The sequence below is a fragment of the Balaenoptera ricei genome, chromosome 19, assembly GCF_028023285.1.
Source record: "Balaenoptera ricei isolate mBalRic1 chromosome 19, mBalRic1.hap2, whole genome shotgun sequence".
NCBI classification, from domain to species: domain Eukaryota; kingdom Metazoa; phylum Chordata; class Mammalia; order Artiodactyla; family Balaenopteridae; genus Balaenoptera; species Balaenoptera ricei.
Window position 1 is genome coordinate 27,555,778 of NC_082657.1, and position 27,686 is coordinate 27,583,463.

At 37.3% G+C, this 27,686-nt stretch overlaps 2 protein-coding genes across 5 annotated transcripts in view; one reads left to right on the top strand and one right to left on the bottom strand.

The window, feature by feature from the left end:
• The window catches only part of ITFG1 (integrin alpha FG-GAP repeat containing 1), a 267,814-nt gene extending 243,235 nt beyond the window's left edge, over positions 1 to 24,579 (bottom strand). For both annotated transcript variants that reach the window (XM_059906036.1, XM_059906037.1), the window contains exons 1-5: positions 24,270 to 24,579; positions 22,492 to 22,564; positions 17,024 to 17,169; positions 15,810 to 15,867; positions 14,523 to 14,597 (exon numbers count right to left, since the gene is read on the bottom strand). In XM_059906036.1, coding sequence (XP_059762019.1) covers positions 14,523 to 14,597; positions 15,810 to 15,867; positions 17,024 to 17,169; positions 22,492 to 22,564; positions 24,270 to 24,477 — 560 coding nt within the window. In that variant the 5' untranslated portion in view covers positions 24,478 to 24,579. The remainder of the gene's footprint in view (positions 1 to 14,522; positions 14,598 to 15,809; positions 15,868 to 17,023; positions 17,170 to 22,491; positions 22,565 to 24,269) is intronic.
• A 137-nt stretch (positions 24,580 to 24,716) lies between these two features.
• Positions 24,717 to 27,686, top strand: part of PHKB (phosphorylase kinase regulatory subunit beta) — a 198,863-nt gene continuing 195,893 nt past the window's right edge. For 2 of the 3 annotated variants that reach the window (XM_059906033.1, XM_059906034.1), the window contains exon 1: positions 24,717 to 24,853. In XM_059906033.1, the coding sequence (XP_059762016.1) occupies positions 24,787 to 24,853 (67 nt within the window). In that variant the 5' untranslated portion in view covers positions 24,717 to 24,786. Of the gene's footprint in view, positions 24,854 to 27,084; positions 27,198 to 27,686 lie in introns of all 3 variants that reach the window. The other variant, XM_059906035.1, reaches the window with a different exon arrangement.

The window sequence follows — 27,686 nt, forward strand, 5'->3', positions numbered from 1 at the left end:
AGCAACCTAAGTGTCCTCTCACAGATGAATGGATAAAGAAGATGTGGCACATATATGCAATGGAATATTACTCAGCCATAAAAAGAAAAGAAATTGAGTTATTTGTAGTGAGGTGGATGGACCTAGAGTCTGTCATACAGAGTGAAGTAAGTCAGAAAGAGAAAAACAAATACCATATGCTAATGCATATATATGGAATCTAAAAAAAAAAAAAAACATGGTTGTAATGAATCCAGGGGCAGGACAGGAATAAAGACGCAGACGTAGAGAATGGACTTGAGGACACAGGGAGGGGGAAGGGTAAGCTGGGACAAAATGAGACAGTAGCATTGACATATATATAGACTACCAAATGTAAAATAGATAGCTAGTGGGAAGCAGCTGCATTGCACGGGGAGATCAGCTGGGTGCTTTGTGACCACCTAGAGGGGTGGGATAGGGAGGGTGGGAGGGAGACGCAAAAGGGAGGGGATATGGGGATATATGTATATGTATAGCTGATGCACCTTGTTATATACAGCAGAAACTAATACAACATTGTAAAGCAATTATACTCCAATAAAGATGTTAAAAAAAAAAAGAAAAAAAAAGACTCGAAAACAGGTATTCAAACAAATACTGGTACATGAATGCTCTTAGCAGCACTATTCACAATAACCCAAATATCTACCAATGGATGAATGAATAAACAAAATGTCATATACCCGTACAATGAAAATATTATTCAGTCATAAAAATAACTGGAGTACTGATACATGATACAATATGGATGAATCTTTAAAACATTATGCTATGTGAAAGAAGCCAGACTCAAAAGGTCACATCTTGTATGATTTCATTTATATGAAATACCCATAATAGGAAAATCCTAGAGACAGAAAGAAGATTAGTGGTTACCAAGTGCAGGGGTAGAGGGGAAAGGGAGAGTGTCTGCTTAATGGGTACAGGGTTTCCTTTCGGAGAGATGAAAAGTCATTGGAAGTAGGTGATGGTTGCACAGTGTTGTAAATGTTCTAAATCTCACTAAAGTGTACAAAATGATGGTTAATTTTAATAATGTTATGCAAATTTTATCTCATTAAAAAAGCCAATAGTACTAAGTTTTCACATATCCTTCATTTAGTTACTCCTAATGTTAACATCTAATATAACCATAGTGCATTTGTCAAAATCAGGAAGGTCATACTGGTAAACTATTAGGAACTACAGAAAGAAGCGCAAGTTTAAATAAAATCATTTCCCCACAATTTCTCACCAGTGAAGAACACTCCAGCGTCAAAGGCATTCCTATTTATCAAGGCCCTACTTAAATCAGCTTCCTCCAAAAGGCCTTTACTCCTCTCTCACTGTTTCACTATTATACTTTTCTCTACTAATAGCACTTTGGTTTGCCTTATAGTTACTTGAGGAACTATTTCTCTGAGAGTGTATCCTAAGTACCCTGACTCATAGATATTTGTATCTACAATGCCTAACCAGGACCTGGCTCCCAAATACTGGCTGAACCGAATCGTAGTCTCAAGTAGCATCTCCTATTCTTCTCTACTTCTAGTTAGAATTTGCTATTTTTTTCACAGTACTATGTTCCAGTCCAATATGGAAGCATAGACATGTCATCTCGGAAGAGCAATTAAAGGCTAATTAAGTCTAACTTAATTGTCAACACAGTATCCAATTGAGTAGACAGCAAACAAGGTTCACCTGTGAATTTAGTTTTGAAGTGTTTGGAAAGTGGAAAGGAACAATTGACTAATTTGTTATTGGTAGGTGGATTCTGGAAAAAAGAATAAGCATTCAACAGGAGAAATTTTTCTCTATGCAAAGGGTTCTACAAACAGTAACTTCTTCCCAATAACCTTCTTCTACATTCTTTTTAGCACATACTGGGCCTCATCTATAACCTGAACAAGACACTAAAAACCAAACCAAGCAGTATTCCTACAACTTGATTGTATTACTTTAACTAAAACCCCATAATATAGGGTTATGATAATAAGAAAATATTAATATACATTGTAAAGTTATATTTAGCATTTGTTGTATGGTAATTCAATACCAAGCATTCATGTCATGTTTTTATTTCATACTACACAAGGTTAGAAATGCTTAAAATAATTTCAGTTAAGTCCAATTTAATAATCATTGGTTCACTTCTCTTTAAGATGTGCCATTTATTCATCAGTTCTTTAAATTCGAAGCATTAAAGTATTTTTCATTACATACAAAATAATGAGACTCAGGCTAGAGATTCTATGACAAGTTTGACATAAAGTCATTTCAGAAGAGTTTCTCATGTTCCCAACAAATTTGTAATTATATGCTGAAAATGAATTAAAACAACACAAACTTTTACACAGTTGAGCTCCATGAGGTTAATCATGTGGCTGTCTTTAATTACTATGCTAGTAGTTATTGATCTAATTTCCCATAGATTTTTTTACAGGTTTGCTTTGAAACAAGTTATAGCTAGAGTTTTGGAAAATCTCAACTAACTTGTGACATTTTGTCTTAGGAACTATTTAACAAAACGTACATTTCAAATGAATCTAGAACAGCGATAAAGCAAAAGTCATAAAGTGGCAGACTATGGGCCAAATTCAGCATAAAATGTGTTTTATTTGACCTACACATTGTTTAAAAAAGTTTGAATTAAGAGGTAAAACAAATTAAAAATCAGACTTCAAATAAAAATCAGGATTTCCAACTTCTCTTGAAATATCAGAAGGTCTGGCAAGCAACTGGCCCTTTTCACACAGAGCTAGAGCCTGCAGGCAGGTCAAGTCCCAAGCTCCCCAAACTGTTCACTAACTTTGTTTTCCTTCTGGGCCCCATCAGACACTTGAGTTTGCAACTCCTAACAGAATATTAATTGTAATATTGCTATCTTGAACATTTCAAATCAATATTCAAGTTCTTCACAGTATTTTAAGTTTTACACTTGTTTCCTATACTCTGATATTTTACATTAACAGCTCTTAAAAGGCAGTTAGCAGATTCTTATAGTTTATTTTACATACAGTGTCTATTTACCATTCTGATGACTACCAAAGGTGGGAGGAGAAAGAGCTTTTGATTCTTTCATGGTGCATTTTAAGATGACTGAAAACTGAAGTTGCCTAAGATAACTAAATTGTTTAAAAATTTAAATAGGTGAAAATAAAATTCATTTCTCCTTCTGCCTTTAATGTTGCTCTTTATACACAACATAGTTTTTCAGTAAGAAGCAGACACCATATTTTTCAAGCAACTATATCCATATAAACTATAATTTCCTTAACTCCATTTGAATGCCAAGGTCACAGATGTAAACTGCTCTGATGACAAAGGAAGAAACAGCAGAGATGAAAAAGTGGGCAGTTCTGAGCCATGTTGAATCTATCTGTTGACATTTCTTGACCTCTGTAGAAAATTCCAATTACCAGTTTGTCCCCAACAGGAAACATAATTATGTCAAGGTGTTCTAATTTGTAGTCATCATCACCTTTAATCTCAAAGAATAGCATTTATCAAAGGATGAATTTAAATGTAAGTAATGTCAACTGTAGCTTTTAGTTGCCTATTATGGTAACTGCTCTTAGAAATGACTGCTAATCCACTCACTTTTCAATGATCAGCCTACACTGAGTCGTCATTATTTAGGATACCCAGGTAAGGGACTTCCCTGGTGGCACAGTGGTTAAGAATCCGCCTGCCAATGCTGGGGACACAGGTTCAATCCCTGGTCCGGGAAGATCCCACATGCCGTGGACCAACTAAGCCCGTGCGCCACAACCACTGAGCCTGCGCTCTAGAGCCCGTGAGCCACAACTACTGAGCCTGTGTGCCTCAACTACTGAAGCCCAGGTACCTAGACCTGTGCTTCATGACAAGAGAAGCCACCACATTGAGAAGCCCACGCACTGCAACGAAGAGTAGCCCCCGCTCGACACAACTAGAGAAAGCCCGCGCGTGGCAACGAAGACCCAATGCAGCCAAAAATAAATAAATAAATAATTAATTTAAAAAACAACAACAACACTCATGTAATACAATTGAACTATTAAAAAAAAAAGAAAGAAAAAAAAAGATACCCAGGTAAAAGCAGTTACTAGGAGATGGGTCTAGCATGCTTCTCTAAGCTGCCCAGTCCAGTGGTCTTGAAAACTTTTGCTCCAATAGACTCTTAAAGAATTTACAAAAACTATATCCCTTAATACCTTGAAGTTCATTTCTAAGAAAGTAATATAAATATTTTCAACGTTTTAAATAGCTACAAAAGCATGTAATGTTTAAACCTATTAGAAATACTGATATTTTAAAATAAAATGATTACTCTAATTAATGGAACAGAATAGGGAGCCCAGAAATAAACCCACACACTTATAGTCAATTAATCTATGACAGTGGAGGCAACAATATACAATGGAGAAAAGACAGTCTCTTCAATAAGTGGTGCTGGGAAAACTGGACAGCTACATGTGAAACAATGAAATCAGAACATACTCTAACACCATATACAAAAATAAACTCTAAATGGATTACAGACCTAAATGTAAGACTAGATACTATAAAACACCTAGAGGAAAACATAGGCAGAACACTCTTTCACATAAATCGCAGCAATATTCTTTTGGATCCATCTCCTAAAGCAAAGGAAATAAAAGCAAAAAATAAACAAATGAGACGTAATTAAACTTAAAAGCTTTCGCACAGCAAAGGAAACCACTGACAAAATGAAAAGACAACTTACTGAATTGAAGAAAATATTTGCAAATGATATGACTGATAAGGGATTAATATCCAACATATATAAACAGCTCATATAAATAACTCAACATCAAAAAAACAACCAACCCAATTAAAAAATGGGCAGAAGAACTGAATAGACATTTTTCCAAAGAGAAAATGCAGATGGCCAACAGGCACATGGAAAGATGCTCAACCTGGCTAATTATCAGGGAAATGTAAATCAAAACCATAATGAGATATGACCTCATACCTGTCAGAATGGCTATCATCAAAAAGAACACAAATAACAAATGTTGGTGAGGATGTAGAGAAAAGGGAACCCTCGTACACTGTTGGTAGGAATGTAAATTGGTACAGCCACTGTGGAAAACAGTATGGAGGTTTCTCAAATAATAAAAACAGAGCTACCATATGATACAGCAATTGCACTCCTAGGTATATATATCTAAAATAAAAACACTAATTCAAAAAGATACGTTCATAGCAGCATTATTTATGAAAGCCAAGATATGCAAGCAACCTAAGTATCTAACAACAGATGAATAAAGAAGATGTGATATATATATATATGTGTGTGTAATATATACATACACACATACACATATACATACACACAATGGAATGCTACTCAGCCATAAAAAAGAATGAAATTTTGCCATCTGCAGCAACATGGATGGACTTGAAGGGCATTATGCTAGGTGAAATAAGTCAGACAGAGAAAGATAAAAACTATATGATATCACTTGTATGTGGAATCTAAAAAAATCAACAAACTAGTGAATATAACATAAAGGAAGCAGGCTCAAAGATATAATACAGAACAAACTAGTGGTTACCAGTGGGAGAGGGAAGGAGAAGGGGCAATATAGGGGCAGGGGAGTAAGAGGTACAAACTATTAAGTATAAAACAAGGATATATTGTACAACACAGGGAATTGAGCCAATATTTTACAATAATATAAATGGCATATAACCCTTAAAAGCTGTAAATCACTATATTGTACAGCTGTCACCTTTATAATATTTTATAGCAACTATACTTCAATAAAAAAATAAAAATGGGGCTTCCCTGGTGGCGCAGTGGTTGAGAATCTGCCTGCTAGTGCAGGGGACATGGGTTCGAGCCCTGGTCTGGGAAGATCCCACATGCCACAGAGCAACTAGGCCCATGAGCCACAACTACTGAGCCTGCACGTCTGCAGCCTGTGCTCTGCAACAAGAGAGGCCGCGATAGTGAGGCCCGTGCACTGCAATGAAGAGTGGCCCCCACTTGCCACAACTAAAGAAAGCCCTCGCACAGAAACGAAGACCCAACACAGCCATAAATAATAAATAAATAAATAAATAAAGGGAAAAAGATGGTTCAATTTAAAAAAGAAAAACAGGATTCAAGGAGGAAAAACTGTAAAAAAATAAATAAATAAAATAAAAAAAATAAAAATGATTACTCTTAAAAATGTATTCAGTAGAATATAGATACCAAACTGATTATTATCCACCATCATCCACATACACCCACAAACCACATAAAAAAGCTCTTCTTCTCTTTATCCTTGGACTTGTACTTCTATTTCTGTTATAGAACTTTATCATGATGTAAAATGTTTTTATATCTGGTCTTTTTAGGGATCACGCTATATCATATGTCTCCAAAGAAATGTACATCTTCAAATTGGTATTTAAATTGGCTTTATGCATCCAGATGTTTTTAAAAAAAATCTCTTTGAGGTTGAGTTATTTTAACTATTACTGTACAATTGATGAAAAAGCTTTGATAGCTTATTAAATCAAAGGTAAAATTTCATTGGAAATGCATTTTTTTTGAAGAAATGAATGGAGCTTTAAAATATATTAGTTTACTTATCTTTAGAACAGCATGACACTGCTAGAATGAAACAGGATTCAGCATAAAGTCTACTCCTTTTCTTCATCTTTATAGATACAGATGCTAAGAAATCTTGTTCATATATGTTCATTAAAATCTCCATGGAAATTTAATATTAATATTAAATTAATCTTAATTTTTTAGGTATGATAAATATATTGTAATTATGGATTTTTAAAACATCCTTACTTTTTAGAGATATATACCTAAATATTTATGGATTAAAAATGTCTGGGGAAGGAGTTAGAGAGAGAAATGAAGGAAAAGTTGTGAATGAAGTAAGACTGGCCAAGAATTGCTAACTGTAGCTGAATGACAGGTGTATTATATGCAAATTCATTGTCCTACTTGCTCTACCTTTGCATATGTTTAAATTTTTCCATAATGAAAGTAAAAAAAAAGAATTTAGAGCTGCTGATTTAGCTCATTCAATTTATGTAAAATGCCTGGTATATAATCCAATTAGCAAAGCCAGTCCTCACTGTCAAACTAATCTCCAAATGAAAGTTATTTTCTGTCAGAGTTTGACCTCATTTTTTCAATTCAAATAAATGTGTTAACATGTGTTTCAAGGAATATTACAAAAACTACTGAGAAAAGTACAGATTATATATTGTAGCAAAGATTGTTAAAAGCAGTCAAAATTAAGGTAATTTTGATAAAATTGATTTATCTATTTTCATAAAATAAGTTATAAAAACAAGATAGTAAATTAACATGTTGTTTATCTTTAGTGAACTTAAAGCATTGCAATGTAAAGTACAGCGAAAATAATTTATAATACAATAAGTATGATAAAAGACGTAATAGTCCATAAATGTATGTGAATACTGACTCTGGTATCTGGCTTCCGGAGTAAATAAAAACAGATTATAAAAATGAGAAATCACACAACTTCTTTCTTATTTCTTTAGACATACCAAATTTTTCCCTATGACTTTAATAAATGAGAAAGGTATATACTACAAAAAATTATTTGGCTCAGGAGCCAGCATGTAAATTTATTTTCTATCAATAGGAGAAAGAAAATAGTAAACCTTTCATAAGACAAGATATTTGACCTTAAATGGAATTTTCTTGATATGATTTGATAAAGTAGGTATTAGCTACGTTATAGAAAAATGCATATCAAATATGAAAGAAATTATGTAAAAGTTTTATCCATAGGTTTGTTAGTCCTTGAGAACGTTCTGGTCACATCTGAAACAATCACTGGCATTTTATCCATAGGTTTGTTAGTCCTTGAAAACGTTCTGGTCACATCTGAAACAATCACTGGCATGATCCAAAACTACACAGGCATGAAAAGTACCTTCCTTCCATTTAATTATGTGTCTTAGGGATAGAGTACTAAGAAGAGCTGAAAGGTCTGCTTTGCTGAATTTGGTGTTTCTTACGGATGCTCTCTGCTGTACTCTCCCAGGACCCTCTCTCAATAATTACAGATTCTTTGACAGTAGTCAGGGAATGCAGGAGGCAAAGTCATTAAACAAAAACTGTCATTACTCCCACAACCCCACTCTAGCACATCTGAATTCAGAACATCTCAATGTGGATCAAAATGCTTTTTGCTACCAAGCTTCATCTGAAGAGAAACAGGAAGAAGAAAGAGGAGAAGAGGAAGAACTGGAAATTCTATTAGTTTAGTATATCTGTGTTTCATGCCGTACGGGTTTTTACTCCCCAGGAAATGTATCATTAGTGAGATTTAGGAAGGGTAAAGAATATGGCATTCTTTTTTTTTTTTTTTTTTTTAAATTTTGTTGGTCTGTTTAGTCTTTAAATTTATTTTTTTATTTATTTATGGTTGTGTTGGATCTTCGTTTCTGTGCAAGGGCTTTCTCTAGTTGTGCCAAGTGGGGGCCACTCTTCATCGCTGTGCGCGGGCCTCTCACTGTCGCGGCCTCTCTTGTTGCGGAGCACAGGCTCCAGACGCACAGGCTCAGTAATTGTGGCTCACGGGCCTAGCTGCTCTGTGGCATGTGGGATCTTCCCAGACCAGGGCTCGAACCCGTGTCCCCTGCATTAGCAGGCAGATTCTCAACCACTGCGCCACCAAGGAAGCCTGTGGCATTCTTACATGAAGGAGGAGAAAGTTATAGTGAAAACAGGTACGTTTTCAGGCTCATCAATTTTAGGTAGGAGTACCTATGATACTTGAGGATCTAGTTGCTTAAATGATCTGTGTTTGCATATTCCTTTGCAAGTCTTTACTTATGGTAAAGTAAGTAAACACAGCCTACCATGCTGTGTATCCAAAGATGGCCACATTATTTCCCATCCCACATGCTCTTTTACATTTCAGTTAAGCCATGCCCACATCAACAGGTAGAGTACATAATCCTCAAGTTCCCTAGAATATTAGCTAATTCTTTCATTAGAATGCCACAGAAGTGATGCTGTTTAACTGCCAGGACCGAGCCTTAAAGAGATCTCCAGCTTCTGTCTATACTCTTGTATTGCTTCTTCTTGGAAAACAACCACTGTGCCACGAGGAAGTCTAAGTCAACCATGTTGGAGCACCACCAAAGGCCCTCTGTGACTATAACAATGGTAATGGCTATACAGAGTTGAAGGCAGGAGCAAAGACTTTACAGTTTGGAAGACCAAGATTCAAATCCTAGATCTACCATTTATTTACATTGCAAGCTTACAGTGGTCACTTAACCTTTGAATTAGCCGGCTCCCTGACAGCGCCTCTTGAGCTACACAGCTACCTGTTGTGGGAAAAATATGAGACAACTGATGGAAACTGCCAACCCCAGAGTTACTAAGTAGATATTTAAAAAAGCAAATAGGCTTGTTTAAGATTCTCTTTCTTCTCATTCTTCCCCATCCAGCCCTGAGCCTCACAGAGGACAATAAGCTGTGCAACCCTGAGGTATGCCTCTTCAGGAGGGGCATGGTGAGGAGTACAACACATGAGAGAAGAGTGGGAAAAGAAGCATGGCTGAAGAACAGAGTTACATTGGTAAATACTTGATGGGTTATTCACTCACTCTTGGGCCTCTATTAGAATTCAAAGGTATGGGTCAGACCAGATAAATCTTAAGGACCTCTTAGAAATAGCACCTTACGTTCGTCAGAGAAAACGTGGCGATTTCTTTCAGCCATATCCTTACTTTGTCCAAATGTTCCTACCTCCAAGGGTATGCAACAGTGATATTACACCTGAGAGACGGCCCTAGCAGCACTGGCTCCTAGGGCAGGCAGACAGAAGAGTAGGCAGTCTGAGGAGAAGCATAGGCCCCCCCCTCTACTCAGGGCTACTATGGAACTCAGCAACTCACGCAGCTCAGAGCCTAGGCCTCCAGACTGTTAAAAATCAAGTATCTGTAGGGCATTTTCAACAGCATATACATTTTTAAAACATACAATAGGACTCTAATGAAAGAGAACTTAACCTGTATTTTCAGGAATTATAAATTATTTTGATTCATTTTACCCTAAATTGAAATGATAATATATACCAAGCTTACTCAAAGTCTGCTCTATACACATAGCTTCTCTAACTGTGCTTGTTTGTTTTTCTTTTTCTAATTTTTATTGTGGTAAAATATACATAACATAGAAGTTACCATCTTAACCATTTTTAAGTGTACAGTTCATTGGTATTCTATGCTTGTTTTAAAATGGACTTTTTTCAATACATGCAAATAGTAATAAAATAAAACAAAATGGTTTCCTCTCAAAGAAGGAAACAAAATTTTGATATATGCTAATAGAAATATGTTGAATTCAAAACACTTTTAAGTATCATCAATATTAATGATGAACAATTATTGTTGAATTTACTTGCACAGAAACTCAAAAGAAGCTCTCTTTCTAAATGATTACTACAAAGAAAACATATCTAAAAAATTGTAAAATTTAACAAAAAGCAAAGTGAGTAAATTTTGAGAATAACCTCTTAAATTCACTTAGAAACAAGCAAAAGTTCACTTACATACAACACTGCCAACCAGAACATAAAACAAAGCAGTATGATAAATCACCAGGGAATCAAGGGTCATTTAATTGACTCCCCAAAAGCTTCTGGTGGGACTCCAGGAAATAAAATTATGGATCCTTGAGTAACAAGCCACTTGAAATAATCACAGCATATACAATTCTGAGTTATCTGCTAAAGCTTTCACTATTTCTGTGGCTTAATTTTGAAAAGAAAAAGGTTTAGGTGAGAAATGAGAGAATCAATGAATTTATCTCCAATAGCAAAGTTTCTTTAGGAAAAGAGAAGTTATAAAACTGATACTCTGTTTCTATGGAAATACCAATAAAAAACTTATTTCTTAAGTCCTAATAGATTCCTTTAAACAACAATGTTCAAAATACAAATGGTATATAAGGTGAGAAAGGGAGGGGGTTGCTAGGGGAATTCTAAGAAAATATGAATCATCTCAAAGCTACCTTTTTCTGTTAAGACTATGGGTACTAATGCTGATTATAAAGTTAAAAGCTGTCCTGATGATTATTTGGTTTTCTTTTGTGTTATAAATCTCTTAATTTTCATATTTTTTCTAAACAACAGATTTAAATGACAAATATCATTATTTCATTAAGATAAATATTTGCAATATTTTCTGTAATGCACCAACAAACAAACAAATCAGCAGTAAAAATGAAGGGTGATTTAATAAATCAGTCATTGGTTATAATGTAAAAAGATAGAAGGTTACATGGAAAAACAGGGATTTATTCCTTCTGAATTGAGATTAAATACCTATATTTAAATAGAAGATAGTTTTTTCTGCTAATGGAGGAAAAATATCCACTCACATAAATAAGTTAAAAATGGCTGCTTTCAGTGCCATTAATATTCCATTCAAAATATTCATGCAAATGCTTGTAAAGTAAATGGAGTATGGCAAAAGTGCTTGTTTGTCACATACCTGGATTAATATTCCCAGGTATACAACTTGGGCCTGACCCAGTTTGAATGTGTTTGAATTCAGTATATGAGTCACAGAAAATATGAACAGACCAACATTACATTTGGTTTTGATTAAAATTACAGGTACAAGTGTTTTCACGTCAATACTAAAAACAATATCCTGAATGCTTATGCAACATCAGTTTCAAATACCCTTTTACAGAAAATGCTCATTAACGATAACCTAATCACTGCAAAAGCTGCTCTAACATTTAATAGCTAGGTGTTATTTCTAAGTAATGCGGCACATTATTATGCTATTTCAAGTCATTAAAAAGTGAGGTGGAGGCGCAAACTGAATCCTCACCTTTGTACATTTAACACACTTCAATTATCTCTGGCACCTCAGCAGAGGTTTAGCACCCTTCCTGTCCCTATCAGATAACCCCCACAGTACCAATTAAAAGGGATTCTTCTACCTATCACTGTTTCCAGCTTAGGCTGACCATCTGCACCCTTACTCCAGCCGAACTGATCATGCTAGTTTTACCTGTGGGCAATCTCCTGTTTCCATGCCTATACTGGGCCACTTAAAGCCATGGGCTTTCCAGCACAATTCCATGGGAGCATTTAGCATTCTATTTAAAGATCATTGCAAAATTTCCCATAAAATTAAGGTGCTAGCCAAATTTAATTAAATTTAAGATAATCATGGGTCTGGCATAAATAAGCATAATATTTAAGTTGCAAAAGTTGGTTAGATTCCTTAATAGATAAGATTGGGCTGCCAATCAGAAGTCATGCAAATGGTCCAAAATGTCAATACTAATGGCTTTTTCACTTATACACCTAATCATATGTCTGTAACATAAAATTGATATGGTGAAATACATTTTTCTTATTTTAGTAACATATTAATGCTTGCCCCCATAGAGACATATTCAGCTTTCTGTTGTCTGAATAATGATAATGCTAGCAATAGTCATCCTAACAATGCTCTTGACAAAAATTCTTTTCTGTCAATTTTTATAACTTCATTTTAAAAGTTATCAGGACAAAGGTAACAGGACAAATCTTGGATACAAACTTGTTACCTATAATATGGTTAGCCACTATTGTTTAATCTGTAACTGAAGTTTAAATGAGAAATATCATAAAATAGTAGAGAATTACTCCAGTATACTGTAGTACGCCAGAGAATAATGTATAAAAAATGAAAGTGAATATATCTTTAAGCAGAATAAGTTTTTAAAGAAGCATCAGAGGAAAAAAAAATCTAACATAGAATTCAGAACAAATAAATAAGCTATGACATTATCACACAATATCTAGTAGTTTTTACTTCTTCAATTATCTACAATAGCTGTTTCATAAGTTTAAATTTCCAAAGGTCAAACCACATCATATTAAAAATATTCCAAGGGCTTCCCTGGTGGCGCAGTGGTTGAGAGTCTGCCTGCCAGTGTAGGGGACACGGGTTCGAGCCCTGGTCTGGGAAGATCCCACATGCCATGGAGCAGCTGGGCCCGTGAGCCATAATTACTGAGCCTGCGCATCTGGAGATTGTGCTCCGCAACAAGAGAGGCTGCGATAGTGAGAGGCCGGCGCACTGCGATGAAGAGTGGCCCCCGCTTGCCATAACTAGAGAAAGCCCTCGCACGAAACGAAGACCCAACACAGCCATTAAATAAATAAATAAATAAATAAATAAATAAATAAATAAATGGATTATCACATTTAAAAAAAAATATATTCCAAGTATTTCTTTCACTAAAATGGAGATTACCATGAAATAAACCAGGCCACAAGTCACCATCACATTCTCAATCACATGTCTACCCAAGACAAACAAGCAGGGCTTGCTATGGTAGGAGTCACCTGTGCCTTCCCCTAGCCCACCCACACTCAGTTCCTCCCAGACATGGCCACAAAGGCAAAGCAAGATCTCCATCCAGCTGGTCTCTAAAGCAGGGTTCTCTTCCAGGTATTTTTCAAAGTTTGAGGAAAAACCAGGTTTCTCATTAAAGATTCACAGTAAGTCTTTCAAAGGTCACTATGACTAGCATAAAAACACTCATATTCTTTATGGAAAACTTTTAAGAAAAAGTGATAGGAAATGTAACAGTTTCACCTCAGAATAGCTCAGATTTTGATAATTTACTTGTCTTTGTGCCTGTGCATCACATTTCAGAAACTAATCATAAAAATACATTACTTCTGCAAAACACAGAGGGAAAATTCATTAGATGTATAGTAGCTGGGAAGACAGATTGATAAAGGTGGTTCTCTGCACTTGCTGGAAAGTCAAAAAAATAAATGTGTTCTGTACTCTTAAAATGTTTGCCTTATCAAATACAGAAAAAATTAACCAAGTTGAAGGTATCTCATGAAAAGTATCTTGCTATCATGAAGTCTTGTGTTAGGAAGACGGTTCTATTCAAATCTAGAGGAATTATAATGGAGATCTTTGAATTGCAAGATTCCAGGCAGTTTTCCCTAAGAATGGCATTCTTGGATAATAAGAGAATCCTAGCATACAAACTGGTCAAGGATAGAGTATACGTGGAAAAGTTTCCAGAGCTTAGAGAAGGAATGTTTATATTTTCAGGCAATTATTAATTGCTCATTGAACAAAGAAGGAACAAGGCTTATCAATGAACATCTGGGAGCTAACACGACTAAGGTAGAGAATTCAATCAAGACGGCAGCTATCCATACTATTTAAATTAAATCTTTCCATTTCTAAAAACATCCAATGAACCAATATTTAAATGGGGACTTGCAAAGTTTGTATCTCTAATGTCCAGAGGGATAAAAGGATTAAACTGGCTCTACACAGAAACCAGTTGCAGATCAAATCCACAGTGTTTGAGAAAGCTTGTATGTTGACCAAATGTCCTTTTAAAAATCTTAAACAAGGATTTCCAATGAGCTGGGGTTTTTCCCCCAACGGTTAAAGCAATCAGTTCACATAGATACACAGTCCCTCCAGCAGCAACATGTACAATTAATTACATGGATATAATAATATTTACTCACCCTCCTAATAGTATCTGTGGCTGGTTGGATTCATTTGTGATACCAAATATATCAGGAATTAAATCGGCATTGAAGCTAAAAAGAAAACATTAAAAACATTAAGCAGCTATTTTATTAAATTCTCACTTCTAATTTAGTTTAAAAAAAAAAAATTTGGGGAGGTGTGGTAGACATACAACAGTCAGTATCTGTTGCAATCAATGGAATGTCAGAAGTGACATGTTTCACTCTGAGGCCAAAGTGTTTAATTTTCATTATTGGACCCTCCAGTCATCTTGGCAATGAGAAGAACACGATGGTACGGCTCCACAGACGATGAGGCCTGTAAGACACCCTGAGAGCTGGCAAAAGAGCCTATCACTGACCCACACTGGACATGCAGTGTGAGCAAGAAATAAACTTTTGTTGTGAGATTTTGGTGTTGTCTGTAACCTCTACATAGCCTAGCCTGTCTCTGAGTGATAAGGAGACTGTCAATTCAGACTCATGACTCTCCTTATTTAGTCAGATGGGCTTAGGAGAAATAACCCACAAAAGTAATCCCTAGTTGGTATAAAAATTTATGCGAGCCACTGAATATTGTAACAACAATGAAAAACACCCAATTATAAAAGAAATCAAGCTGAGCACCTTTAAAAAGATTAATCCGTGAATTAAAGTTCAGACTTCTAATGGTTACTGACCTATTGATGTATGACTATGATTTTAATAACTGTACAGAAGGCAGCACTGGAAACAAGAATGTGGCTATACATTGTTTACTCCCCAAAATGATATCTACATCATTACCAGAATCCTAACAGAAATTTGGATTAACTTTATCCTGGTACAGGAGTCTACTTTGAGGAGATAAATGATAATACTAAGGAAGAGTTGTGAAAAGGACAAAGTTTCTCCTTAATATAGAAATCTTTCTAAGTCTCTAGAGGAAATCCTCTACCCTTCCTATCTGTCAATCAAGCACTAACAGTTTTATCCAAAAACAGTTATCTTAGTTCTTTGAGTAATGACATGGCTAGGATCAACAAAGATCCATCATGGACACATTCAAAGCTTTTCAAACAAAACCAAAAAGACCAATCTCTCCCTCTTTGCAAAATAATGAATTTCACCTTTCTCTTTCTTCCATCATGGCAAATAAATATATAATTAAGAGGACAGGCCCCTATCAGCTTTAAAGGGAGAATGAATTTAGAGTCAATACAACTTAGCAAAGTAGTTTCCTATGTGAAAGATTTTATGTTTGTAAGCTTAAAATCATTCAAAGGGAAGCAAGCACATACTTACTCCATAATTAATGGTTCATCCTGAAAAGTCCTGTTGAGTATGGTCATATTGCAAGGATCTGTTAAAAAAAAAAAGAAAAGAAAATATATAAATGAAAAGGCATTTTATAACACATTATTTTTGATATTTGCACTTAGGGAAAAATACCCTTTCATTCTTTTCAAAATTCATCTCTAATTAATTCCAACTATTAGCATTAATGAGACACTATAAATCTAACTTAAATGGACATCAAGTTTGTAAAGATAAGCTATTGGGAGAGTTTATTCTACAGTGAAGACCAGTATTACAATAACTTCCTTTTGAGTCTTCATTCTGAAAATCTCTTAGATGAGTCTTCTTTATACACAATTTAGCAGTAGAGCAGTTGACAATTAAGGTTTTGATATAAAGAACCCAATACACGCAAAACTACTAGACTCTAAAACGTCCATGCCCTCCTCTCCTCCTCCCTTCTTCAGTCTGGCTCCATGAACAAAGGTGTCCATTTAGGTATAATTAATTGGCTTTTCAGATAAGACGAAGATTTGTGGGTACATATGGTAGACTGACTCTCAACCTTTACTCTAAACTTTTTGTGCTTTCCTGTACTGGGGAGACTAGAAACCAAAAATAGCATTTCTCATATACCCTTGCATTTAAGATTCTAAATAAAATGTAAGCCTTGCTAATTAGATATGGTGAGTTTTGCCAAGGCAGGAATGAGGTGAAGGCTGTGTTTCTGCCATTTCTGTCTTAATGTCTGATCACTGAATTGTGAGTACTAAGAGGGAGGGTGCATGGCATCAATTTTGCTGGTGAGCAAGTGTCATTCTGGCACCTGTTGTGCAACTGGCCACTTTCTGATGGTAAAAAGGCAGCAGCTTCTTTGAAGGCTTTGAGGATTGTTCCTGAAACTTCAACCTCGTGTGTGTTCTTTAGCCATCACAGTAACTCTGTAAAGCATAAAAACCCTTTAATAAATTCTCTCTTCCTTAAGCTAACAGGGTGGATTTTGTTCCCTGGAGTTGACTGCAGACCAGTTCTAGGTTGAAAAAGAAGAACCAGAAAACAGACTTTTAAAGAAGTTTTTAGAGACAATTACTGACACTCAAGAACTGCATTTTTGAACTGATTTCTGAACATTATTTTTGTTACATTTACCTAAGAATACCAGGCATATTTTTCCTTTAATATCCAGTGATAAATATTAAAAACTCTTAAAACAAGTTCACCTAAGGTTTGATTCTGTCCCCAGAAGATAATAGCTCCTAATTCACTGTTGACATGATTTTTGGGAAGATATGTCAGAAGAACATCCATTTGTGAATCTCCATCATAATCCCCCGGGACTACACTTGTTATCAATGTACTGTGATTCCTAAAAGAAACAAACATTTTAATAAACAAACATTCCAGTAGAGCTATAACAGAAAAGGACCCTTCTATATTTACACCATACAAAAATATTTTCAATGCAAAATTTAAAAAGTCACAGAACTGATTAATTACATTCTCTTCTTTAATAGCTTATCATCCTTCATGTATGTAGGCCTCTTTGGTCTATGAAAGAATTCAGGATGAACGCAGAGGGTTTTAAGAAACAAGAAAAAGCTGAAATATTTATTAAGAGGAAGCACAGTTTTATGTTCAAGCATTGGTTTAATCCTTTCACCTAGTTCTTTTGTCAAAGATACCAGGACATATGGATGGTGTTTATACGAATGGAGGCTCAAAGGACTTCCCTGGCATTCTAGCGGTTAAGACTCCGGGCTTCCAATGAGGGGGTGGGGGTTAGGTCCCTGGTCGGGGAACTGTAGCACAATGCGGCCAAAAAAAAAAAAAAAAAGTAACATAAATGAAGGCTCATTATCAATTGCTAAAGCACTGAGGGGTATCAATCACTGTCATTTTATAAAAGATATTATCTATAAATTACTTAATTTTAGATTTTAATGCAGATTTGAAATTTACAGTGAAAACTAGTCATTTTATTTCAAGATTCACAATGAAAAATAAGTTCTTTTTGACCAAACCTGGCAATACACTATCAAAACATACATACTTAATTCTACATTTTTAATAATAAAATATTCTAAAATGGTTTATATTAACCTTGAAAACTTAACAAAACATTCTGGAGTCCTGTCATAATGTTGTCTGAGTGACCCAATCAAAAAATAGGCCTTAAATTCAATTTACATTTAATTCTACTTAAGAACAAACAGCAAGACAGTAAGTTTCCAAACAGCCTATGCATAATTATTTTCTGAACGGCATCAAGAATATAAAAATATATATAATAGGTTTTACTTCAAGTGAAAATGAGGAAAATACTGACAAGGGTAAGAATAATTAAGAAAAACAACATAATAATAGCTTTATTTTAATGCAGCTACTTACTATGTCTCAGATATTACATCAAGTACTTAATAGCTATTATCTGATAATCTCCATCACCTGAAATAGGTATCGTAATTCTCACTGAACAGACCAGGAAACTGAGGTTGAAGTAGCTTTCATTGTTAAATAGCTAGTTAAATGGAATAGCTGGAATTCAAATTCAGTTGTGTTGGCCTCTAAAATTGATCCTCATTATGATAAAATATTTTTTGTAATGCCAGTTTCCTCAAAGAATTCCAACAATACTTTAACCTTTCCATGAAAAATAGCTGGTCTTTAAAAATGATGATAGAGCAACTGCACATGCTACTATGTAGCAAGCTGCATGTAAGTGTATACCTCTGTATGTGTACCTGTGTATGTATGCATGTGCAGTCATACCTATACTGCACATACCTGGCAGTAATACTTGTTCAAATAAATTAATGATTTGGAGTCAAAAAGTACCCTGAAATAGACAGTAATATATTACAAAGGACTAGATGGGAACTTAACCTGAGCAGATTTTATTCCTAAAATTGCCCTTCTTTATGGTTGTAAAAATAGGAATTCGAGGGACTTCCCTGGTGGTCCAGTGGTTAAGACTCTGTGTGCTTCCACTGCAGGGGGTGCGGGTTCGTTCCCTGGTCAGGGAAGATCCCACATGCTGCAGGGTGCAGCCAAAAAAAAAAAAAAAAAAATAGGAATTCGAACTTTACAAAATAACAGACTGACACATGAATTTATCTCTTCTTCTTTCAAGAACCTACTAAAATGATATGGAATGAATTTCTTTTTTAAAAAAGAGCATAACCCTCAAAGACAAAGAGATCATGAAAGGCTCTGCCTTAGTAGGGCAAGAAAACTACAGTTGACCCTTGAAGAACACGTGGGGTTAAGGGCACTGACCACTTGCAGTTGAAAATCCATAGCTGGTATAACTTTATACTTGGTCCTCCACATCCTTGGTTCTACATTCACAGATTCAACCAACTGGGGACAGTGTAGTACTGCAGTATGTATTTAATGAAAAAAAATCTGTATGTAAGTGGACCTATGCAGTTCAGACCCATGTCGTTCAATGGTCAACTGTATAAGCTGAAGTGCTTGGAGAAAAGGCTCAAGAAGCTTTTTGCCCTGAAGAACCTCTGAAAGGCTCAGAATTTGGAGTCATCCGAAATAGCAGAAGACAAAGTAAAGTGTAAGGCTGAAAACACCTTTTCTGTGATGGTCCCTCTTGCTCAGCATGCCAACAACCAAGTAGTTTACTTCTGGGAAGTTTCAGGCATTAGAGATGTAAGTTTCAGGAGAGGGTAAGATATTGGCCTTAGGCTAAAAACAGGGAGTTACTGGAAAGTCTACAGAGGAACAGTTTGGTCCTTGCCCCCAACTGTGCCAGATTCCTAGGATGCCAGTCAGCCAGGAACATATCCACAGGGCAGGAGACAGGAGGTAAGTCCCATTACGCAGAGTTTCCAATTAGCTCTTTAGTACCTTATTCTTAATATAGTATAATAAAGAGTTACCTGCCTTTTAAAGAAAACTATGAGTATTAAAGAGAGCCAAAACAAATAGCAATAAGGAATCTGAAAAAAACAGAGATAACAGAGGAAACAAAAGAAAACTTCAAAACCACACCTGAAGACATAAATACATCCATTAAAAAAAAAAAAAGAACAGCATGCTAAGAGAAAAGAACAATAAGAGAACAAAGAAAACTTCTTGGAGATAAAAAAAAAAATATGACAGCTAACATAAAGATATTCAATAGAAGGCTGAAGATAAAATTAAGAAAACTTCCCGGGGGGAAAAAGACACAAAATGACAAAAACACAAATGAAATAAAGAAATAAAGGATGGAGTTAGGCAGTCCAATAAACAACTAGTAGGAATTCCTGAAAGAGAAAACAAAAAAATAATCAGAGAAGTAATATAAGAACATTTCAAAAAGGCCCCAAGTATAGAAGCCTCCAGCTTGAAGGGAGGCTAGAGTAACGAATGAAAAATAGTCTACACCAAGACATATTATGAAATTTCAGAGAAAAAGGATAAAGAAGAGACCCTAATAGTTTCAAAAATTAAAAATAAGTCATATTTGAAGGATTAGGAAAAAGAATAGCAATGCATTTAAAACCAGCAACTGGTGAAGCTAGAAGACTACAGGCCAATCAAAGAGTGAGTAGAAAAAGGTTTTGGAAATGGAGGGACATACCCATGCATCCTTTCTCAGGAATTTCTTGAAGGATACACTCCAGTGAAGTAAATGAAGAAGCAAAGAACAAAATGGCACAGGATCCAAGAAATAGGGATCAAACATAGAATGACAAAGGGAAAGTCTCCAAACAGTAACTCTGCAGAAGGCCTAGAGAATGAATTCAGATTGGGGAGGAGTGCAGAGGACTCAATGGGGAAAAAAAAAAGCACAACAGGTATATGGCAGGTATGATGGAACATCTGCAAAGCAATTAAGGATATGTACACAGAAAACTGTGCAATTTATTTTTTAAAAAACAATCATTTACTCTTGGAGGAAAAACCATAGAGAAATGAAATACTGAATACTGCTTGGCTCTGAAGTACACATAATCTACATGGCCAGAATTTATACAATGATTACTGACCAAGCTAAAATATGATACAACTATATGGAGATGGAGCCAATTTAAAGATGCTAAATCTTTGTCTATGCTAACAAAAAATCCAAGAGATGAAGATGGTAACTCAAGAAATTACAGTATAAAAACTTATTTTAGAATATGGAAATAAACATCAGAAGAAACAGCTCAAAGTTTTAAAAGTGGTTGCATTTGAGAGAGGAACAGGGGAGAGGGGGAAGAAAACAGTGAAGGACAGTTAGTTTTTGAAAACTATACTAAATAAATACAAGAGTTTCTAAATTTTGTAAGTATATAAAACATTACATTAGTCAAAGAAAAATTGGGATTTTTTAAAAACTCAGTGGAACCCAAGTCTTTAATAGCCCACAAATTCCTTAACTTTTAATCTTCCATGAAAAACCACTTCTAGGCAGTTCATTTCTTGGATGTAGTATTTATCAACTTCTGTTCCCTCCCCAATCCAAGCATGCTGACATCCAGTATCAAGGAACATTTCTCAAGAGGGATAATCTCCTGTTTATCCATCTATAACTTTCCCCTCAATGCCTCAATGTTCTAACTCAAGGCCAATATCTTTTTACATATGTCTGAGTTTAAGTTAAATACTGTAGAATCTGAGCACTCATTACCCCATATGGGGACTTCTTAAATTTTTTGAACAGTTTCCAAAGTAATCTCTGATATTTCTACATACTAATTCATCCTGCACATGGTTAACGAGTAAATCAAATCAACTTAAAATACCGTTTTCACCACCTCTCCTTTAAACAAGAACCTGTAATGATTCCCCACTTTTCTTGGGATTGAGGTCAATTCTTTCTGATATTTATGAGGGTTCCTAGTCTGCCCTGATCTCATCTTCCTAGTCCATAACTCTCCAAAGTGTACCCTCCACTTCTGTCAGGCAAACCTTTCCACCTCCTCTTCACAACCTGCTGTTTTTACTACCATCTCTTGTTAATGCTGTGTCCTGAAACTTGAAAGCCCTCACCTAAATTTTACTTATCTTAAGGTCAAGCACAAGTCCCATAACTTTCTAGAAGCTGCCACTTTAGCCTGCACTGACTCATCTCTTCCTCCAGACAGTGATCAATTCTTGTTTCTTATAGTTTCAAAACTGTGTTGGCTCACTATCAATGAAGGTCACTGTGTTTCATGCAATGCCAGTCATATAAAAAAAATAGAACTATTATTTGAACATCTAAAAAATTCAGTTTGATTTGAATTTCCTCAAAATCAACCTATGAGTTATCTAGCAGTCACCACCTATCAGTCAATAAATGAAAAATTAGAACAGAGGTCATTGACCCCATTGCAAACTCCTCCCTCAGACCACAAAACACAAAGTTGACCTCATGAGCCTGTGACTGAGCTGCTCCCACAGGCACACTCAGGATGAGAGACAAACCCCAAGACATTCAAGAAAGCATGTCAGATTGCAAGGGACTGAAAGGTGTTTATGTAGGAACAGACCTGGTTCCACTCAAAATTATTTATTTAGTTTTTAAAGCAAATCATTTTTAAACTTTGGTATGCTCACTAATTTTCCTAACAAATTACTTGCTTCATACCTCATAACTAGTGGTTTTGTATCACAACACCACTTTAGAGTAAAATTGATTTCAAAGACAATCCAACTAGTTATTGCGTATCTATTATGACACTAACGACTGTTTTACAGAAACAAATACATTTGTACTTACTTCAAGGATACCTTTACTTTGGGTTTAAAATAGGGTGCGCTCTGGTCTGCCAAAAAGACGATTAAATCATTTCCTAAAAGAAGCGAGTATACGTTAGAAAAATGCTTCCCAGTGAGACATACAATCAGTGGTTACAAGAAGCTTTCTGGGCACTGTTTTCAACAAGAAAACTTTTATTTTACTCCAGTTCGTCTGCCCTCTCAAGGTTGGTCCTATTAGACTAATGGAATGGAGATTCCTAACAGTGTATCACAAATTCGATATTCAAAGCAGCAGGGAAACTAGAGGATGAACAAGGAAAAAGGTAGTTGGTCAAGGCAAATTGAAATCAATGACTTCTGCCAGGAGTCAGACTGATTGACTTAAAGGAAGCATATAAAGAATATGCCTTATAACTATACTATGTGTTAAGTCTTGTCTTCCCCAAACCTAACAACTCAGCCTCTCATAAGGCTGTTCAGTCCATTGCATGGATGCATCACACCAAGGACACAGAAACTCCTACTGTAGGTGTCTGACTAGTAACTAGGACATGATGTCATATTTAAGCAGAAAAAGCTGAATCCTCCAAGACTACCCTCTTGTGGCTCCTACAGAACCATCCTCCAGGTTGATGCATTTTTGGAGCTCAATGAGCACTCATTGGAACAGATTTTTGAAATTGTTTAGTCAAACACAGGGCATCTTTAAAGTTAAGGGGAGAATCTCTGTCTCCAGTTTGGGTGGAGTGGCTATAGGTTAGGCAGTATGCACCCTTCTTGCAATACATGGAGTCATACAAAGATAGGGGAAATACCCAAGGTCCACAAGAGACCCTGGAGTCCTGAGAAGGACTCCAAGAGATCTGGGCCAAGATCCTGTCAAACTCTGTAAGTGCTTCACTTCCTTCTTTCACAGCCTTGACCTTAAACAGTACCTGCTTTGTGGGTACTAGAGAACACTAAGACCCTCTAATGCCCATTGTCAGCATCAAGATTTACAAAGAAAAGTTTGTTTAGTGATGGTTAAAGCAAAGAACTCCCAAGAACCTCAAGCTGGAAAAGAAAACAGAGATTTGGAAGACTAGGGTGGTGGCCAAAGCAAGGAAGTCTTTTGCACACAAAAGACTAGGGCAGCCCAGAAGGGAGAAAAACCTGCAGTTTGAGAATCCTTTTCCAAGGAGACACTGGGTTTATTAGTAATACCTGCGAAATACTTGTGAGAACTGTGGAGTGTTTAGGGCCTTGGGAAGGAACAGTAGTTTCTAAGAAAGCTGGGACCCTGACAAAGGGAGGGGAGGGTGAACAAGGTAAATGAAGAGGGAGGGAGAAGTCCTCTACGAGAGTAAATTGTCAGGTCGCACCTTTTCCAGTTCATCAAAGGGGAAGGGAGACTGGAGGAAATACAGCCGACAGGAATGAAGGGGCCTTGGCAGGGAACGTAAAGGCAAGCTACAAAGACTACTGGGAATTAGGAAGGACTTTGGAAGGCAGCTGATTCCATGAGAAGGGCGGGGTGCGTGAGTGACGGCCGCGGTCGTCTCAGGAAAAAAACCCAAAAAACCGGGGTGTTTCCAGTGCTTGCGGGGGTGGATCAAACTGTGGAGTGGTCAGGCCAGGACCTGGGTTTGGAAAAGACGGAAAAAACAGGCAAGCTGCAAGGATGCTGGAAATAAAGGGGGAGAGCCAGGGCTGGGCGAGAAGGGCCAGGAAATGCAGGAGGACCGGGCATCCGGGCAAGGGGTGTGGGGAACACCGGGAGGGGCACGCGAATAGAGGGAGGGCCGGGCAAGCACTGACTTTCCCGCAGCACGAAGAGGTCCGTCTGCTTGTCAGAGTTGAGGTCTCCGAAGGCTGCCAGGGTGCCCCAGGCCTCGGCCCCAAAGAGCTCGGCCGTGACGTTGTGCAGCGCCCGCGCCGGGACCGGCCCGACTCCCAGCAGCGCGAGCCCCCCAAGCAGCGGCGCCAGCAACACCCAGGAGCCCAGCAGCCGGCGTGCCGCCGCCATGGCAGCCCCTCGGCCCTCGCCCACCGGCCCCCTGCTGCGCTTGACGGCAGCCGGAAAGCACCGTGCCGCTGGCCGAGGGAGAAAGAGCGTAGCCCCGACGCCCGTACGACCGCGGCCGGCCCCCGTCTCACTCTCCCGTAGGGCTGCCCCTCTGACGCTCGGGAGGCCGCGAAGCTAGGTTGAAGCTCGCCCTCGCGCTCACTTCCGGCCGGTGCGCCTCCCGACAGTGTCGCGCGGGGGGGCGGGGCCGGCCGGGAGGAGCTGACAGGCGGCCCCGGGGGCGGTGGCCAAGACGGTGGCCCGAGCGCGATGGCGGGGCTCGTGGACGAAGTGAGCTGGAAGGTCTTGGAGCGAAGAGCCCGGATCAAGCGCTCAGGTTTGGCTGGCTGGGGCGCCACCCTTTCCCCCCCGCACCGTAGAGGGTACTCCCCGTCAAGAGCCTTGGGCAGGAGGCAGGTGGGATTCCTGGAATAAACCTGTGCCCGCGTGTTTCCCCTTAGAAAGCAGGCGGTGGTCCCTGGCTTCCTCTTGATGTCTTTCCCCATTAGGTGGTGGTCCCACCTTTGCTCCGTTTTGCTTCCCCAACTATATTTCGTGTGTGTTCCCTCTCGAAAAGTAGGTGGTGGTGCCGACTTCTCCTGGAGTCTTCTTAGAAATCAGGCGGTGGCCACATTCCCGGGAGTGCCCTCCCTGTCTGTATTCCTCCCCGAAAGTCAGATAGCTTCATTTTTACATATGACTAGGGTCTGGTTCTAGAAAACTGGCGGCTGCTTGTTGCCTTATTTCGTATCTCCTTTTCACATTACAAGTTCTGAGATCTAGCCAGTTATCTATGGGGCAGAAATTGAGGGAGACAGGGCCTCAGGCCACGAAGGGGGTCACGGTGAGCATAGTTAGGACTCAGAAGGAAGTGGGCCCCTTCCCTTGGCAAGTGGCCCCAGGACGCCTAGTTCCCAGTTGTGGCTCCCAAACCCGAGGTCACCTAGGTCAGAAAACGCTGCGCAGGCAGTTACACAGTTACAGCGTCCTGAACTGACTTGTTCAAATTGCAAAGTCACACTTTGAAGTTAGCACTTGTGGCTGATAACTCATCTGACATCCAGGATTGAAACTTCTCTTATTCCTGGCTGGCTGGATGTAATCTCGAGCTAAAAAGTGTTCCTATAAACAGGAAAGATGGTGGAATGACAAGTCTTCATCTAAGAATCTTCCCTTTTGAAGGCTTGTTGTTACTATATAAATTAGTGTTGGGAGATGATAATGTCAAAGTCGATAATCTGATAACATTGAAAGACATAGCCCTAGGAAGACTAATTATGCATCTGCACTGGTATTAAGCGTTTTGTTTTTTTTCCCTCAGCTAATACTACCCCATTATATTTTGGCTTTTCCCGTTCATGAAGTTCTTAGTTGTTGTGCAGAAGACAACAGAGTTCTTAGCTGTCTTTTTTTTTTTTTTTTTGAAGAAAGTATCTCATTTCATAAATCGTACAGGAGAAATCCACCCAATCTTTGTTGCTTATTCCATTCTATTTTTAAACCTTAAAAATAGTTGTGCACTTATTTACTTAGGGTTATAACAAAACTACCATAAGTATGAGAGAATTTTTCAAAAACTAGTCCTTAGTACATTTTAGTGTTAGTACAGTTACTTAGAATAGTCACATATATTTCTGTTTCACATTTTTCTCAAACTTTTTGTGTCATACTAAAGTATTGAGTTGATCACTAACAGTGAGTCTATTTGGGCTATAAAAAGGGTTTTTGAGTTGATAATTTCCGGTCAAAGAGAGTAACTGGAGTTTTCTTACAGGAAACTGAGCTCTACCCTCAACGTATATTTTTACAGCATTTCTCTTTTCCTCTAATAAACGTATAGGGTTTATTTTCTTCTCCAGTCTTAATTTCCTCTGAACTGCGTGTCATAACAGTAAGCTTTGAAAACCTACCTTCTCTTTCTTTACTGAGAAAAAAAAAAACTCAAATTTTATTTAACTTGTTGAATGTAGTCACTTAAATCCAGTTTCATGTACAAGGTAGTTGAGTGTATTATATAAATGTTGGATGTTCCTATATGTTTACATCATAGCAATAAAAGAGATACCATTTGAAGTCATCCCTCCAAATTAGTTGAGGTTTCAGATTCTTCTGATAGCTGTGATGTGTAGACTATAAACTTTCTTCAGTGAATCATTGACTTCCTGTGTCATTAAAAGCAATCACCCTGATTCTGTTTGTTACTTTTAGAGGAGTATATAAAGTGAGTTTTGTTTGAAACTTGGACTAGCCTGACTATGATATAGATGCCACTGCAAAGTTCTGAGCATTGTTACATAGTAGCATAATCACTTCACTGCTCAATAGAGCTACTCGATGCTACTCTTACGTAATGTTTAATAAGTGGTCATTATATATTTCCTGCCTCATCCATATAAGCAAATGTAATTTATCAAAGCAAAGAAAATCAAATTTTCAAGTCATAAAAGAGAAAATAAAATTATAATGAACCTCAATTATTGCCTTTGTTGCACACCCCATCATGTTAATAACTGCTCACACTGCTTTCAATTAATCTAATGCTGATTGCTTCTAACCTTCACTAAACAGTTTTGAAAATTGCTGTAGTTTAGCCTGCGATGCTTATGATTAGAGTCAACAATTTGAAATGGCCAGCTCACCTGATGCAGTCGTCTCTTCTCCACCAGCTTTCTTAAGGTCTGGTAAGTGTGTAGACCCTAAAAGGGTCACTTGGTAATTTTAAATACCTTTGTTTCTGAAGGTTGTTGTCACCATATGATATTATTTTGGTTTTATTTCCTATTTGGTGGGCCCAAGCCTGAGCACCATTTCTGTTATTGTTGGGCTCAAGTTTGCACTGTATGGTGAACGTGGTCTGTGGTGTGAGAAGCATGAGAAGTGCAGAGTGGAGCCCCTGTCTTGACACGAGCTCTGTTTGACCAGGGGCAATTCCTCAGTATCTGGGAGGCTTAATTATCACCTGGGTAGATAAAAAGCTTCAATAATTTTTGTCTTTTTGCATAAGAAAGTAACTTTTATAAAGTAGAAAAATTTGGTCAGCGTCCCAATTATTTTCTCTTCATCACCTCCCTGTGAAGTAGGTATTTTTATATGCATTTTCATAGACAGGAAAGGGAAGCCCACAGAGTTGAAGCAAGTTGTCCCAGGTCCTGAGACTATTATGTTTCAAG